General features: G+C 47.2%; 2 protein-coding genes across 9 annotated transcripts in view; one reads left to right on the plus strand and one right to left on the minus strand.

Annotated features, from left to right (window-relative positions):
* Window positions 1-6,303, minus strand: part of GPR89B (G protein-coupled receptor 89B) — a 36,247-nt gene extending 29,944 nt beyond the window's left edge. For 2 of the 7 annotated variants that reach the window (XR_013223668.1, XM_077293789.1), the window contains exons 1-5: window positions 5,693-6,073; window positions 5,057-5,558; window positions 3,463-3,522; window positions 2,987-3,090; window positions 853-959 (exon numbers count right to left, since the gene is read on the minus strand). Coding sequence is in view for 5 of the 7 variants with exons in the window: in XM_077293789.1 (XP_077149904.1) it covers window positions 853-959; window positions 2,987-3,090; window positions 3,463-3,522; window positions 5,057-5,098 (313 nt within the window). In the remaining 2 variants the exon portion in view is untranslated. Of the gene's footprint in view, window positions 1-852; window positions 960-2,986; window positions 3,091-3,462; window positions 3,523-5,056; window positions 5,559-5,692 lie in introns of all 7 variants that reach the window. The other 5 variants (XR_013223667.1, XM_077293786.1, XM_077293785.1 and 2 more) reach the window with 5 other exon arrangements.
* Window positions 6,304-6,356: 53 nt separating this feature from the next.
* Window positions 6,357-14,982, plus strand: GTPBP8 (GTP binding protein 8). 2 transcript variants are annotated; one of them, XM_077293791.1, is made up of 7 exons: window positions 6,357-6,522; window positions 8,647-8,986; window positions 9,332-9,430; window positions 9,660-9,790; window positions 10,861-10,960; window positions 11,332-11,450; window positions 13,336-14,982. In XM_077293791.1, the coding sequence occupies exons 2-7, from the start codon at window positions 8,663-8,665 to the stop codon at window positions 13,412-13,414; spliced, it is 852 nt and encodes a 283-aa protein (XP_077149906.1). In that variant the 5' UTR covers window positions 6,357-6,522; window positions 8,647-8,662; the 3' UTR covers window positions 13,415-14,982. The 2 variants fall into 2 exon arrangements, with proteins under 2 accessions (XP_077149906.1, XP_077149907.1); XM_077293792.1 differs by having other exon boundaries at window positions 6,385-6,522; window positions 8,630-8,986.
* Window positions 14,983-15,469: the final 487 nt, after the last annotated feature.

Genomic DNA, 15,469 nt, shown 5'->3' on the forward strand with positions numbered 1-15,469 from the left:
GCAGCGCTTTACAACTTATAGAGGGGACTTATACAGACAATAGACATTACAGCATAACAGAAATCACAGTTCAAAACAGATACCAGGAGGAATGAGGGCCCTGCTGCTCGCAAGCTTACAATCTATGAGGAAAAGGGGAGACACGAGAGGTGGATGGTAACAATTGCTTTAGTTATTTGGACCAGCCATAGTGTAAGGCTTGGGTGTTCATGTAAAGCTGCATGAACCAGTTAACTGCCTAAGTATGTAACAGTACAGACACAGAGGCTATTAACTGCATAAAGTGTATGAGAACATGATGGAGGAACGTGATTATGTTGTTGTTTTTTTATTAATAGGCCACACAGGGATAATTAGGTTAATGCGTTGAGGCGGTAGGCCAATCTGAACAAATGAGTTTTTAGGGCACGCTTAAAACTGTGGGGATTGGGGATTAATTGTATTAACCTAGGTAGTGCATTCCAAAGAATCGGCGCCGCACGTGTAAAGTCTTGGAGACGGGAGTGGGAGGTTCTGATTATTGAGGATGCTAACCTGAGGTCATTAGCAGAGCGGAGGGCACGGGTAGGTTGGTAGACTGAGACCAGAGAGGAGATGTAGGGTGGTGCTGAGCCATGGAGTGCTTTGTGGATGAGGGTAGTAGTTTTGTACTGGATTCTGGATTGGATGGGTAGCCAGTGTAATGACTGGCACAAGGTAGAGGCATCGGTGTAACGGTTGGCGAGGAATATGATCCTGGCAGCAGCATTCAGGACAGATTGGAGCGGGGAGAGTCTGGTCTGAGCGACAGAAGTGCTAATATGGCCGACAATGCCCTAGAGTCACAGCAGGCCGTCGCTGGTCTGTACTCACACAGTCGGATGTTGCTCACCACGAAGTATCCGATATAGAAAGGGACCACGAAGACGAGGACCAGCAAGATAACGCACAGGTTCAGCTTCCAGTGGAAATACCGAGAGCTGCGGGACAACAACCACCATCATCTTCATCAAATACAGGATATTACATTGGGTAGAGAACGAAAAGAGGCACCGACAATAATAAGATCAGGCGATTCGGTCAGCTTCAGAATGCCGTGTGCAGGCTCTAAAGCAGGGATGAACAACATTTTTTGGCCAAGGGCCACATTGCCATATTGAACCAATCCCAAGGGCCGTAAACAAAAATTCAAGGGGTGATTACATAAATACGTCACCAGAATCACCATTAGTACATTAATACACCACCAGAACCAAGTTTTGAGTATTTGATAAGGCTTTGGAGAGTTTCTGCTAAACAAATCCTCCTGATAAAAAAATTCTCATAACATAGAGATTTGATGTTAAGTTTTAACATAGCCATGAAGCATGATTGCTACATGTGTACAACTTCAGAATCACCATCAGCACATAAGTTCAGCACCAGAACCGCCATGAATGCAGCCAGAACCACTGTCAGTACATGAAGGCAACGCCAGAACCACCATCAGTACATGATGGCAGCAACAGAACCACTGTCAGTACATGAAGGCAGCGCCAGAACCACCCTCAGTACATGATGGCAGCGCCAGAACCACCATTAGTACATGAATACAGAGCCAGAACCACCATCAGCACATGAATACAGAGCCAGAACCACCATCAGTACATCTACAGAGCACCATGCTTAGTACAGCCATCAATTACAATGTCAGGTCAGCCCCATCTACAATTGTATAGCATGAACCTACGACTCCCAGTATGTCCTTAACCCATATATTGTGCAGGCCTTCTCTAAAATAAAGAGCTTGTGAGCGCTGCGATCTTTGCTGGCTGACCGACCACCGCTCACAATCTGCAGAAGAGTCCAGGACACAATAAAATTAAAAAATTCCCCCAATCTTGAGAACAGGGACGAGTGTTTTTAACCCCTTAATGACAGCCAATACGTCTTTTAACTGACCTGAGATATAAGAGAATAGCATCCCCATACAGGTGACAATCCAGCAGCTGTCGGCTGTCCACTATAGCTGACAACTTGCTGCATCAGCCACGATCAGTGTTTGCACCATCCAAATCTGTTTAACCCCTTAGATGCTGCTGTCAATAGTGACTACATCATATAAATGGTTAACAGAGTGCGGGGGCTTCCTCTTTATCCCAATTGGTGCCCTCAGATCATGATTGTGCAGTCCTGATGTTTGCCATGGCAATTCACTACCAAATAGCGGCCTTAGAGTCTGACGGCTGTAGTAATCTGTTCAGAAGTTAGAGGCACTTAGGTGGTAAAAATACACTTTTTCATTTCTGTCATGCCACTTTGCTTTAATTCCTGAAAAGCAACTGAAGGGTTAATAAACTACCTGACAGCCGTTTTCAATATGTAAGGGGGTGCTGTTTTTAAAATTGTATAACTTGTGGGGGTTTCCCAATATATGGGACCCCTAAAGGCACTTCAAATATGGATAAGTCCTAAAAAAATAAATTTTGTAAATTTCCTCGAAAAAATGAATAATTACTGCTACATTTTTAAACCTCCTAAAATGCTATCAAAATAAAATAACGTTTTACAAATGGTGCTGATGTAAAGCCGACATGTGGGAAATGTTATTTATTAATATTTTGCTGTGGTATGAATATCTGGATTAAAGGGATAATCATTGAAAGTTTGAAAATTGCTTTTTTTTTACATTTTTCTCAAATTTCTGATATTTTTTTATAAATAAGCACAAAACATATCAACCTAAATTTACCATTATCATAAAATATAATGTGTCCCGAAAAAACAGTCTCAAAATCACTGGGATTTGTTGAAGCGTTCCAGAGTTATTACTACATAAAGTGACACTGGTCAGATTTCAAAAATTTGGCTCCGTCACTAAGGGGTTAAAGAGGCAATATGCAAATTTGCATGTTTTTATAATCTATTTGCAATTTTATTTAATTTTTGCAAGAGACAAATCAGGTATAAATCTACGTAAAGAGTCAGGAAACCAAAGCAGAAATGACTGCGTACGACCATTACCCACCTGCTGTTGAGTAATCCCAGGATCTCGAAAATGATGAGTTCAAACATGGTACAAGAGAAGGCGAAGGTGACGGAGAAGACGACCTGGACGACGTACTGCCGCACCTGCGGGAGAGGAAGAAAATCGCGGAGTGGCGTCACATCGTCCTCTACAGACTGGGAGCAGGACTAGATAATGTCCCCCCCGTCACCGGCAGCCGCAGACTCACCGTGCACCAATCAATAATCATAGTAACCGATCGCGTCACGGGGGTCAATGAGAAGCAGCGCATCCGAAAAATAGGCAAGTCGGATTTATGACGTTTTCCTACCTCTGCGCAATTCATGTACATGAGCTCGGACTTACCGGAGAAGCTTTTATCTTATATATATTTACATATTTATACTTTTACTGCAAAAATGTTTTGAAGTTGGTAAATATTAGGGGTGTGCGGGATTATCCATCCTTGTCCCCCCCTTTGATAGTGTCGCACTTACCTCATAATCTTTGAAGAGCTGCCGCATGAAAAACAGCCACCCGAAGCCGAAGAACAGCAGCTGCGGCACAAAGAGACGGAGAGGAACTCACAAAATGTATGAAACGGGGGAGGTGTGCAGCAGAGCAAGGGTGAAAGGGGCTGCGCACAATCCCTACTTGTTACAGGGGGCCCTCCAGGGCGGGTTCTCCGGGGAAAGGATGGGTCCGACATTGGCGGGACGGGTCCTCTGGGGGAGAGACGGGGTCTCCAGTGCAGGGCCTCCGGGGGAGAGACGGGGTCTCCAGAGCAGGGCCTCCGGGGGAGAGATGGGGTCTCTAGGACAGGGCCTCTGGGGAGAGACGGGGTCTCCAGGACAGGGCCTCCGGGGAAGAGAGGGGTTCTCCAGGAAAGGGCCTCCGGGGGAGAGACGGGTTCTCCAGGGCAGGGCCTCCGGGGGAGAGTCGGGGTCTCCAGGGCAGGGCCTCCGGGGGAGAGTCGGGGTCTCCAGGGCAGGGCCTCCGGGGGAAAGGCGGGGTCTCCAGGGCAGGGCCCTCCAGGGGAGAGATGGGGTCTCTAGGACAGGGCCTCTGGGGAGAGACGGGGTCTACAGGACAGGGCCTCTGGGGAGAGATGGGGTCTCCAGGACAGGGCCTCCGGGGAAGAGAGGGGTTCTCCAGGAAAGGGCCTCCGGGAGAGAGACGGGTTCTCAAGGACAGGGCCTCCGGGGGAGAGACGGGTTCTCCAGGACAGGGCCTCCGGGGGAGAGACGGGTTCTCCAGGACAGGGCCTCCGGGGGAGAGACGGGTTCTCCAGGACAGGGCCTCCGGGGGAGAGACGGGTTCTCCAGGACAGGGCCTCCGGGGGAGAGACGGGTTCTCCAGGACAGGGCCTCCGGGGGAGAGACGGGTTCTCCAGGACAGGGCCTCCGGGGGAGAGACGGGTTCTCCAGGACAGGGCCTCCGGGAGAGAGACGGGTTCTCAAGGACAGGGCCTCCGGGGGAGAGACGGGTTCTCCAGGACAGGGCCTCCGGGGGAGAGACTGGGTCTCTAGGACAGGGCCTCCGGGGGAGAGACTGGGTCTCTAGGACAGGGCCTCTGGGGGAGAGAAGGGGTATCCAGGACAGGGTCTCCGGGGGAGAGACAGGGTCTCTAGGACAGGGCCTCCGGGGGAGAGACGGGTTCTCCAGGACAGGGCCTCCGGGGGAGAGACGGGTTCTCCAGGACAGGGCCTCCGGGGGAGAGACGGGTTCTCCAGGACAGGGCCTCCGGGGGAGAGACGGGTTCTCCAGGACAGGGCCTCCGGGGGAGAGACGGGTTCTCTAGGACAGGGCCTCCGGGGGAGAGACGGGTTCCCAGGACAGGGCCTCCGGGGGAGAGACAGAGTCTCCAGGACAGGGCCTCCGGGGGGGAGAGACGGGTTCTCTAGGACAGGGCCTCCGGGGGAGAGACGGGTTCTCCAGGACAGGGCCTCCGGGGGAGAGACGGGTTCTCCAGGACAGGGCCTCCGGGGGAAGAACGGGTTCTCCGGGGGAGGGATGGGTTCTCTGGGGCAGGAGGCCACTATACCCCTCCATGCTAGGCCCTCCCTAGCAGTGCCCGGTTCTGCCCCTCACCTGAGAGATGACCATGAGGACGGAGTCGATGAGGAAGCTCATGGCGGCGGAGGACGGTGATTTCCGGATATTTGGGCTCGGTGGTCCTGGGTCTCTTCACATCAGATCAGCGCTGGGAGATTCCTCACATGTCGGCTCCGCGGCTCAAGGAAAACTGCAGAGAAGGACGGAAGACGTGATCACAGGAACTACTAGTGACAGCGCAGAGATGGTGAGAGTGATTGGTCCACAGAGGAGGTCTCTACCCACAGAGGAGCAGCGTGATCAGGGGGGTGCTACTACAAGTCCCAGCATTATTACTATGCACTACAAGTCCCAGCATTATTACTATGCACTACAAGTCTCAGCATTATTACTATACACTACAAGTCCCAGCATTATTACTATACACTACAAGTCCCAGCATTATTACTATACACTACAAGTCTCAGCATTATTACTATACACTACAAGTCCCAGCATTATTACTATGCACTACAAGTCTCAGCATTATTACTATACACTACAAGTCCCAGCATTATTACTATACACTACAAGTCCCAGCATTATTACTATACACTACAAGTCCCAGCATTATTACTATACACTACAAGTCCCAGCATTATTACTATACACTACAAGTCCCAGCATTATTACTATACACTACAAGTCTCAGCATTATTACTATACACTACAAGTCTCAGCATTATTACTATACACTACAAGTCTCAGCATTATTATTGTGCACTACAAGTCTCAGTATTATCTATGACCGTGCACTACAAGTTTCAGCATTATTACTTTGCACAAGTCCCAGCATTATTCAGGAATATGCACTACAAGTCTCAGCATTATTTATGACTGCACTACACGTTCCAGCATCCTCTATGACTACACACTACAAGTCTCAGCATTCCTTATTGGATTCCCTGCCCCCCAGTCCATAGCGCTCCATGTCAGCAGTTACAGGCGTCAGTCAGCGGGGCTCTTCTCCTCCTCACTCACTGTCACTCCATTCCCTCCACACTCTCAGCTGTCGCACATCATCGTCGTCCACATCAGCTCCTCTGTCCCAGGCCTCTCTAGTATCCTGTCCCTCTCACCGTGGCCGGCCGCCATGTTTCCGGAGACTTATTACCGCTATATCTAATCCAAAATCGAGTCATCAAAAATGTCTCCTAAGACCGAGACAAACAGTGATAAGTCAGTGGCGCTCTAGTGTTCGTGCTTCCTGTGAGATGATTGGCTAGTCGACGGGATACGTCACCTTACTCAGTACTTGGGGAGGAGTTATAAGGTACACCTTAGCCAATAAGATAAAGGTAATAGATTTGGCTCCGTATCGAGGCTTGGAACGCAACAGCGTGCGGCAAAGTCTCCTTGGTGTTTAGAATAACTTTATTAACACAGGAAAACGGTAGCAATGTGAGCTGAAATGCGGTAACTTGGAACACGCTGCTTGGAAGCCGAGAAAAGCGTCAATAAGAGTGAGTGACGTTTGGGGCAAAGGGGCGAATAGGTCACATGATTGTTACTCTCTGGGTGCTATCGAGATGGCACTGAGTCACATGATGAGCAACCAGTCAATGCTCAGCTTTTATGTAGGCTAGAGACACTTTGGAAATAAGCAGCATTATGATTGGTTGTTATAGTTTGAGCAACCAATCAAAGCTCAGGTTTTACACATGTCACTGTCGGACATGTAGGAAAATGAAAGCAGCAATATGATTGGTTGCTATAGTTTGAGCCACCAATCAAAGCTCAGCTTTTATGCATGTCAGCCACTTTGTGAAATGAAAGCAGAAATATGATTGGTTGTTATTGTTTTTCATGTCTTTGTTACCATAGAGACTGTAACAGGCAGAATCTGGAGTAAATGTGCGATAATCTAGAATATCTGATAATAATTTCCCATTCATCCCGCTGACACCAAATTAAAGGAATGTTCCATTTATTCCGATACGATGTTAAAAATTGTCTTTTTCTGTCCCTTTTCTCAGTTTTGTGACAAACAATATGGCCGCCTGTGCCCAATGGGGACGGTGGAGATTATCAATGCCCATTCACTTAGGTTTCATCCCGGAAAGATCTGCCTCAAATCCGACTGTGGATTTTGGGGTGAATCCATAGCAGATTCTGCACATGATGACTTTGGGTGTGACACAGATCATGGCTGCCACCTCACAGCGTAATGCAGGAGAATGGGGTCTCACTGTCACAAATAAGGCGTTAAAAATCCATTTCCGACTTGCCTGTGGCGGTATCTCGTGGGCTGCAACGTGTTTCCATCCACCTGGATGACGTTGCCACGTAGCACCGCCATACAGTGATCCTTGGCCTTGTGTCGCCGCCCAGCCCTGACGTGGATTTACGAATCCGCGAATCCGCCCCGTGTGGACGTCCCCCCTATAGTGGGGTCTCGCATGGCCCTCACATTAATGCCAAATCCAGCGCTGAGCGCTTTATTATTCCTGCCGTCAGATCTGATCTCCTCACTGTCCTGTTCTCTTGTCCCGTTGGATTACGCAGAAAATCGGGCCATAAAAATGGACGATCTGAGGAGGTTGTTGTCTGGCGTGTCTTAGGGACTCACCATGGGACGTACTAACATCGCTGCTGGTGACATATAACAGAGGGACAGTCAGATCCTGCCTCAATCTCTGATGCCAGGTCCCACTTTTGGGCCTCGTTCACACATGTATGTTTCATGGCCTGAGTGCCCACCTAGTGTGGTCTATACGTCCAAAAAATGTAGACGTTTATGATCTGAGTCACGGATCAAACTCGCCCACTTAGGTGAATAACGTGAAGAACTTTTCGGGTGTTAGCCAAGTTTTCCCTGTATTACTTTTTACTGTTTAATGGGTATGAGAGGTTTTGAAGTGTATTCAAGTTTTTTGGGGTTTTAACGGTAACTTTTTCCATTTTTTAGTCCGAATTTGCCAGGATTGTTTCTAAAAAAAAAAAAAAAATTGATGACATTTCTGGACAATTCAGAACTTTCGTCAACTAGAGTACTTCCATCCAAAACCTCACTAGGGCTCCTGGATGTGCAGTCTCTTTTTTTGAGTTTGTATGAATCGATTCACGGGACCCGGTCCGTCGGCCACGATGCTAATGTGTGATCACTGGACCTAGGAAGTAACTTCTACCTCATGGCTTCTCTGTTTGATTAACCCGACTGAAGCACCGCCACCATTTTGGCCTGACGTAACGTACATACGATGTCACACCAGGCTGGCTAATCAAAAGAAGATCCTGAATTTGGCCGATGGACCAGGGTCCTTCGAATGGATTTGCACCCACTCAAGTCTTTAGAGTCTCCCCCTACTTTGGGTTGCTTAGAATTTGCCTGTTTGCCATTTTGGACTTTTTCAGTCACAAGGTGATCCTATTTGGTAGCCAGTTACAGCTGAATCTGCCCATGTGACAATCCTGAAAAGTGACCGTGGTGCCATTAGAAGTCGCTTCTCCTCCTACTAGAAATCCGAACAATCACCGACATAATAATGTAAAAAAAAAATTTAAAAAAAAAATGTAGATTTATAATGAACTGATAGAGCAGTTTTCTTGCCCACCCTGAGACACCAGCAGGACTCGTCTCGTTTCAGGCAGTGACCGGATAAAATGAGGACTATATTCAGCACTGGTCGTCTACTCCGCACGTCTTTTCCAGTATGGCGGCTGCACAGGAACGCCGCAAATTTAGCATCTATCCAGGATGTGATGAAGCTGCAGGAGAAGAAATGTCACAGCGTCGTCTTCCCTGTAACGGATCTGGAGAAGCTCCTGAGCCCGGACATTGATAGGACCAACTTCAGACTTTTTGATCCTGTAATGGAGGATATAGCAGAGGCCGAAAGATGGTTTAAACCGGCTGGAAAACACGTGATCGATTATATCACGTCCGCTGTCAGGATGGAGCATACTCCCGATCTACGACAACCGGAGGTGAGTAGTCCACCCCCAGGATGATGCAAGAAATTAAAGGGGATGTCCACTGCTTAATATTGAAGTTCTGGAGCTCAGCACAGTCAATACATGACAGGTGCCGACTGTTATACAGCTGTCACCAACTTGTAAGAGTTGCCGTCGGAGTTAACTCCTTGTGCAGCCATGTATCCCCTGAGAAGTTGTGGTCACTAATGACTTTGGCATCTTAAGCAGTTAGACAGATGGGAGGCCCCATTCCTAAAGGCCAAGTTAGTCTGAATCTTTCTGCTCATCTCTAGTTTGATCTACTGGCTCTTTACAATGAGAATGGCCGCCCTTCCCCTAATGTCTGTATCTCTACAGGTCTGTTTCATAGGGAGAAGTAATGTGGGGAAATCCTCTCTGATCAAGGCCCTGTTTGCTCTGGTTCCAGGAATTGAAGTGAAAGTCTCCAAAACTCCAGTAAGTCCAACAAGCGCAATCATCCATCCATTACTCAGACTAAGCTTTGATTTCAGTGGGACCTGTGTAATACTTAGTTTCACCTGTGGGGGCACTGTAGGGAGATTGGACACTTGCTGCTCGGTTCCGCTGCTGATCGCTGAGATCCTTTCTTTCATTAAGACTATTCAAGTATTGTTTCATTAACAAAAAAAAAAAAATTCTCATCTTTATTTTTTTTCTCTTTAAGGGGCACACTAAAAAATTGAACTTCTTCAAAGTAGGAAAAGCCTTTACTTTGGTGGACATGCCAGGCTATGGGTTTAGAGCCCCTAAGGACTTTGTGGAAATGGTGGAAGGATACATCCAGGAGAGACACAAGTACGTGGATGACAGACGAAAGCTCGTATGTGGAGCACAACCATAGATGATCACTCGTACATGGAGCACAGCCATAGTTGGCCACTAGTACATGGAGCTCCACAGTAGTCGACCGCTTGTATGTGGAGCAAAGTCGTAATTAAAAACTCTTACGTGGAGCGCAGCCGCAGATGACTGGTCGAACGTGGTGCTCAGCCATAGTCAACCACGATTACAAGGAGCACAGCTGTAGTCGACGCCTCGTATGTGGAGTGAAGCCGTAATTGACCTCTCTCACGTGGAGCGCAAACGTTGTTGACCACTCGTGTAGCGCAACCTTAGAGGACTGGTAGCACGTGGGGTGTATCTGTAGTCAACCACTTGTATGTGAAACGCAGCCGTAGATGACAGCTTGTACATAGAGTGCAGCTGTACCTGACCACGATTTTATGGAGCGCAGCTGTAGATGACTTGCCGTGCATGGCTCTGAGCCGTAGTCAACCGTTCGTATGTGGAGCGCCGCCATAGATGACTGCTGGTACATGGAACGCAGACATAGATGATGGTTTGTATGTGGAGCCCAACCATAGATTACTACTCTAACGTTAGCGCAGCCATAGATGATCACTCGTATGTGGAACACAGCCATAGATGACTACTTGTATGTGGAGTGCCGCAGCAGTTGACTTCTAGCACATGGAGCACTGTCGTAGATGACCGCTCATACGTGAATCGCAGCAGTAATTGACCACTCTTACTTGGAGCACTGGTACAGATGACTGGTCGTACACGGAGCGCAGCTGTAGTCGAACCCTTATATGTGGAGCGCAGATGACTGGTCATACGTGGAGCGCAGCCATAGATGATTGCTGTATGTGGAACGCCTCAACAGTTGACCACTAGCACATGGAGCACTGTCATAGATGACGGCTCGTATGTGAAGCTCTGCCGTAATTGACCGTTCATATGTGGCACACAGCCGTACTTGACTACTCGTACATGGAGCACAGTCGGAGATGGCTGCTCTTTAACGCTTGTCTTCACATCTGAAGACCGATATTCTGTTAATGTTTTCTTTTACCATCTTGCAGCCTGAAAAGGACATTTTTGCTGGTGGACGGGTCGATCGGTATTCAGAAAGCAGATTTAATCGCGGTGGAGATGTGTGAAGAGTTTGGAATTCCTTACGCTGTGAGTCTGAATCCATTGCCTGCAAAAATGATGCTAGAAAGAGAGAAAGTCCAATAATCTGGAATAGTTGGGACCTTCAGACTATCCTAAATTCTGAATTATTTACAGTATCGCATGCGGCTCACATAGGATAAGGTGGCATGAGGTAGCAGTGAGCTCATGGGATAAAGCAAACTAGTTGTCAGCTTCATTTCATTAGCCAAGCCAGCGTCCTTCTCCACCATGGCTGTCCCTGCGTTAACTGTTTGTCTCCCTGAATAAAGCTGTGATTTTGATAAGCCGGATACAGGACCTGCAGAACCTGGAACAGACAATTCATTCACTTCTCTTGGCTTGTGGACCCTTTAACAGAAGACATTTGGTTTCTTCAGATGGTGATGACGAAGATTGACAGATCCCGGTCCGCTGTCCTGGTCACACAATTCATGCAGATTCAGGACTTCATCACGTCTCAGACACATGGATGTTTCCCACAGCCCTTCTTAGTCAGGTAATATAGTGGAGGGGATTCTTTCTGCCATCGAGGACATGAAGCCTCAATATGAACATGGTCGTACATAGAGATGGGCGAACCCGTATAGTAAAGTTTGGCATCCGTACCGAACACCTACTATTCAGGCACGGACATTGAACATGGACGTCACCAGGAAGTCCGTGTTACTGTTCGGGTACAGCCCCCCAAACACCTGGTGTTTATTACGCTGTCATGTGCATGACAGCGCGGCAAACACTGCTTCTGATCGGCGATAAATCATCACAGCCGTGGTTCCGCTGTCAAAAGACAGAGAGAGCCCACAGCTATGATCAAAGGTATAAAGTTTACTACCCGTCATTGGTGTGGGTTCCCTTGTATTTTTGATACCCAGCCAGGCAAAACTCACACCTGAGGGCTGCAACCCTCAGCTGTCCGGATTAGCAAGGCTGGTTATCAAGAATAGAGGGGTCCTCACGCCATTTTTTTAAATTATTTAAATAAATAATTTTAAAAAAATGGTGTGAGGTCCACCCCCCCAATGTTTGACAACCAGCTAAGCTAAAGCAGACAGCTGGGGGGCTTGTATTTTCAGGCTGGTGAGGGACCATGGATGTTGACCCCCCAGCCTAAAAATAGCAGCCCTCAGCCACACAGAAAAGGTGCATCTATTATATGTGCCAATTCTGATGCTTTGCCCAGCTCTTTCCACTTGCCTTGTAGCGGTGGCAAGTGTGTTCATATCTGAGGGGTTTATGTCACCTTTGTATTGTCCGGTGACATCAAGCCCATGGCTTAGTAATGGAGAGGCGTCTCTAAGACTCCCCCATTACTAATCCTATAGTTACATAATACATATAACATACAAATAAAGACACAGCCAGAATAAAGTCTTTTATTTGAAATTAAACAAAACACACTTTTACTTTTTTTATTTAAAAGTAATAAACACAGTTATACTCACCTAACGCCTATTCCATTGAATCCCTTGTCTCCTGTAATAAAACAAAAATTAAAAACAACAATATCCCTTACCTATCCGTTGTTCTGTCCCACGCTGTAATCAATATCTGGGGGATAAACAGTTTTCAACCTGGACGATGCCAAGCTTCGGCCGCCAGGCTGAGAACCACTGGTAACTGAATTGCTGCAAGCGCAGCTTCAGTGACTAGCGGTGACGTCGTCGAGGTTACCTCCAGTCACTGAGGCTGCGTTCCCAGCCAGGCCAATGAACTGCGGTGACCTTAGTGAGATCCCCGCTAGCACAGTGAGAAAGCCTCACGGTGCAGAGGCGAGTTCACAGCAGTGAAATTCTTCCAGTGAACTGCTGTGAACTCGCCTCTGTACCATAAAACTTTCTCACATCTTGGCACCGACCAGGTTGAAAACTGTTTATCATCCAGACATGGATTACCGCGTGGGGACGCCTCTATGCTTGATAACCACCCTTGCTGAAGTTGACAGCTGAGAGTTGCAGCCACCAACTGTGTGTTGCCTAGCTGGTTATCAAAAATACAGGAGAACCCACGTTGTTTTTTGTTTTTTAATTATTTACAGTGTAGGAGCGGCTGATGAATATTCCAATCAACTGCTCCAGCTCTCACTGTTATGAGCGGCAGCAAGCGTTGGCTAATGGGAGCAGTAGTCCCATCAGCTGACACCAGTGACCGTCTCTCTCTGTCTTTTGACAAGGTGGGAACCGGCGGGGATGATGTCACCGCCGATCAGAAGCGGTGTTTGCCATGCTGTCATGCACATGACAGCGTGGCAAACACTGGAGAGCCCCCATTCAAGTGAATGGGGTTCGGGTATTGTTCTGGTACCCAAACTTTTTGTAACTGTTTGGCCGAACATCCAGCTGCCGCCTATCTCTAGTCATAAACTGTGTCTTTTTCTCTTTCAGCTCTCTAAATTTCTCTGGGATTCACCTCCTCAGATGTTTCATTGCTCATATAACAGGAAATCTTCAGAAAGTCAGTTAAAGGGACGACTGGGTCCACCTCAAGAGACACCCAAGATTCCGGCATTTGAGGACGTTCTCCAAACTTTGATGTGGACACTGGACTCAGGGTCCTATGAATCTTTTTGCTCATCTTTAGTGATAAATGTACTGGTTTCCTAAACACCTCTGTGTGAGTGGAGGAGAAGTGGCCACTGCTCCATTCATTGTCTATAGAAGTGGTGGTCACACATGAGAACTTCATCTCCATGTACACAAAGGACTTTGGGATCAGTCGGGGATCTCACCGGTCGGAATCCCCCAGTGATCGTACATTTATCATCTATTTTATAGATACAAGATATATTTTATTTATGGGACAGCCCCTTTAAGTCGCGATTATCATACTGCTTCTCCAAGATGGGATTGTTTCAGGGGAAGCCATTGCCTTGATTGATGGAGCATCCGGCACATTCTGTTCTGAGATTGTGGTTTACATTCTTGGGGAAACCAAAACTTGACCCCACAGGATAGACCGCCATGGGTTCACTGTGAGATCCAGAAGCGGTGACACAACTGTGGCGCTGTCCTGGCCCTACGGGATTATAAGAGGCAGCCATACTGTGACCTGATGCCACCAACATGGACACTGTGTGTTGACCACCAAAAGCCTTGATCATTGGGAACGGAATATAAACTATAATTCACCTTTACTTGTAAAATAAAATAAAAAAAAATATAACATCAGAGCCGTGCCGGACCGCCACAGGCATTTATGAGATGCAGAGCTCAAATCCGCCGGTCTGAGGTCATTTTCCTTTCTGCCTACCTATGTGCTGGACTGATACCACGATTGTGCTCCAAGCCCATAATATGTTTCCTTACTCTGGTTTACTGAAACTACTGCAGGCGCATCTCCCTCCTCCCCTGCTTAGTGACCCATAAGGGCTGGGGCTATGCGGCGGCGACCTAAGTTGGCGCAAAACAAGTGAATGGGACCCCCAAGAGTACCTCGAAAAGCAAGTCACAAGCTCTGGTATGGATGGGCTTCTACATCTGTGTCTGGTGCCTGTAAAGCCAGAGCTTTCAATCAGCGACGAGTACAGCGACTTATGGAAAACAAGTAGTTGGGAAGAGGCGCTGAACTTTTTGACTGTGCCGAGAGTGCCGCAAGAACCTGTTCTTGGTTTAAACAGTTATTTTGGGCTAAGAAAGTCCTTTTATAACCAGTGTGAAGAGGGACCACTTTGCACTTATCTGCAGGTCATTGGTTATGTCTTTTGCCAAGATTGACCTCTTCCCAACATTTGACGTACCCGTACATCCAACTGTGCATTGAGGTCCCGCAAATGGAAATATCAGTAGGTCATGGTGATTTTACGGGCATGATCACCACCAGACTATCAATAGTGATCGTGGAATTTCAATGGTTGTGGGACGGAGAGGACTCGGTCTCTCAACCCATGTGCACCCCTGCTTCATGGTCAAAAAATAACCTCCGGGTCTGTCAAGTACGGTGGCCTTTTTGTAAGCGTTCTGCCAGTGTCACACTGACGGGTTTAATGCATACATCTGTACTGCCCTGCCGCCAATAAAAACGCATTTTTATCTAAGAAGAAAAAAAAAGAGTACACATATTTGGTATTGTCGCAACCAGAACTATCTGTCTATAAAACTCACGCTATTTAACCCTTACAGTGAACGCCATAAAAAACATGGCACAATGTTTTTTTTAAACAAAAAGTGGAATAAAATGTATTCAAAATGTTTTATTCAGTTATAAATGGTGTCCCTGAAAACATCATCTTGTCCCACAAAAAAAGCCCCCACTCAGGTCCATCAGCTGAAAAATAAAAAAGCTGTACCTGTCAGAATAATGCTCATTAATCCTGTGCTCTACGCTGAGCACTTACATCATGGTTTCTGTGCAAATATCTAAAATACAGTGGGTGAATAAGTATTGAACACGTCACCAATTTTCGAAGTAAATCTATTTGTAAAGGTGCTCTTGACATTAAATTGTCACCAGATGTCGGTAGCAACCCTTCCAATCCACACAGGCAAAGAAATCATCTATAGATGTCCATAAATTATGTGT

The sequence above is a fragment of the Ranitomeya variabilis genome, chromosome 3 (assembly GCF_051348905.1).
Source record: "Ranitomeya variabilis isolate aRanVar5 chromosome 3, aRanVar5.hap1, whole genome shotgun sequence".
NCBI classification, from domain to species: domain Eukaryota; kingdom Metazoa; phylum Chordata; class Amphibia; order Anura; family Dendrobatidae; genus Ranitomeya; species Ranitomeya variabilis.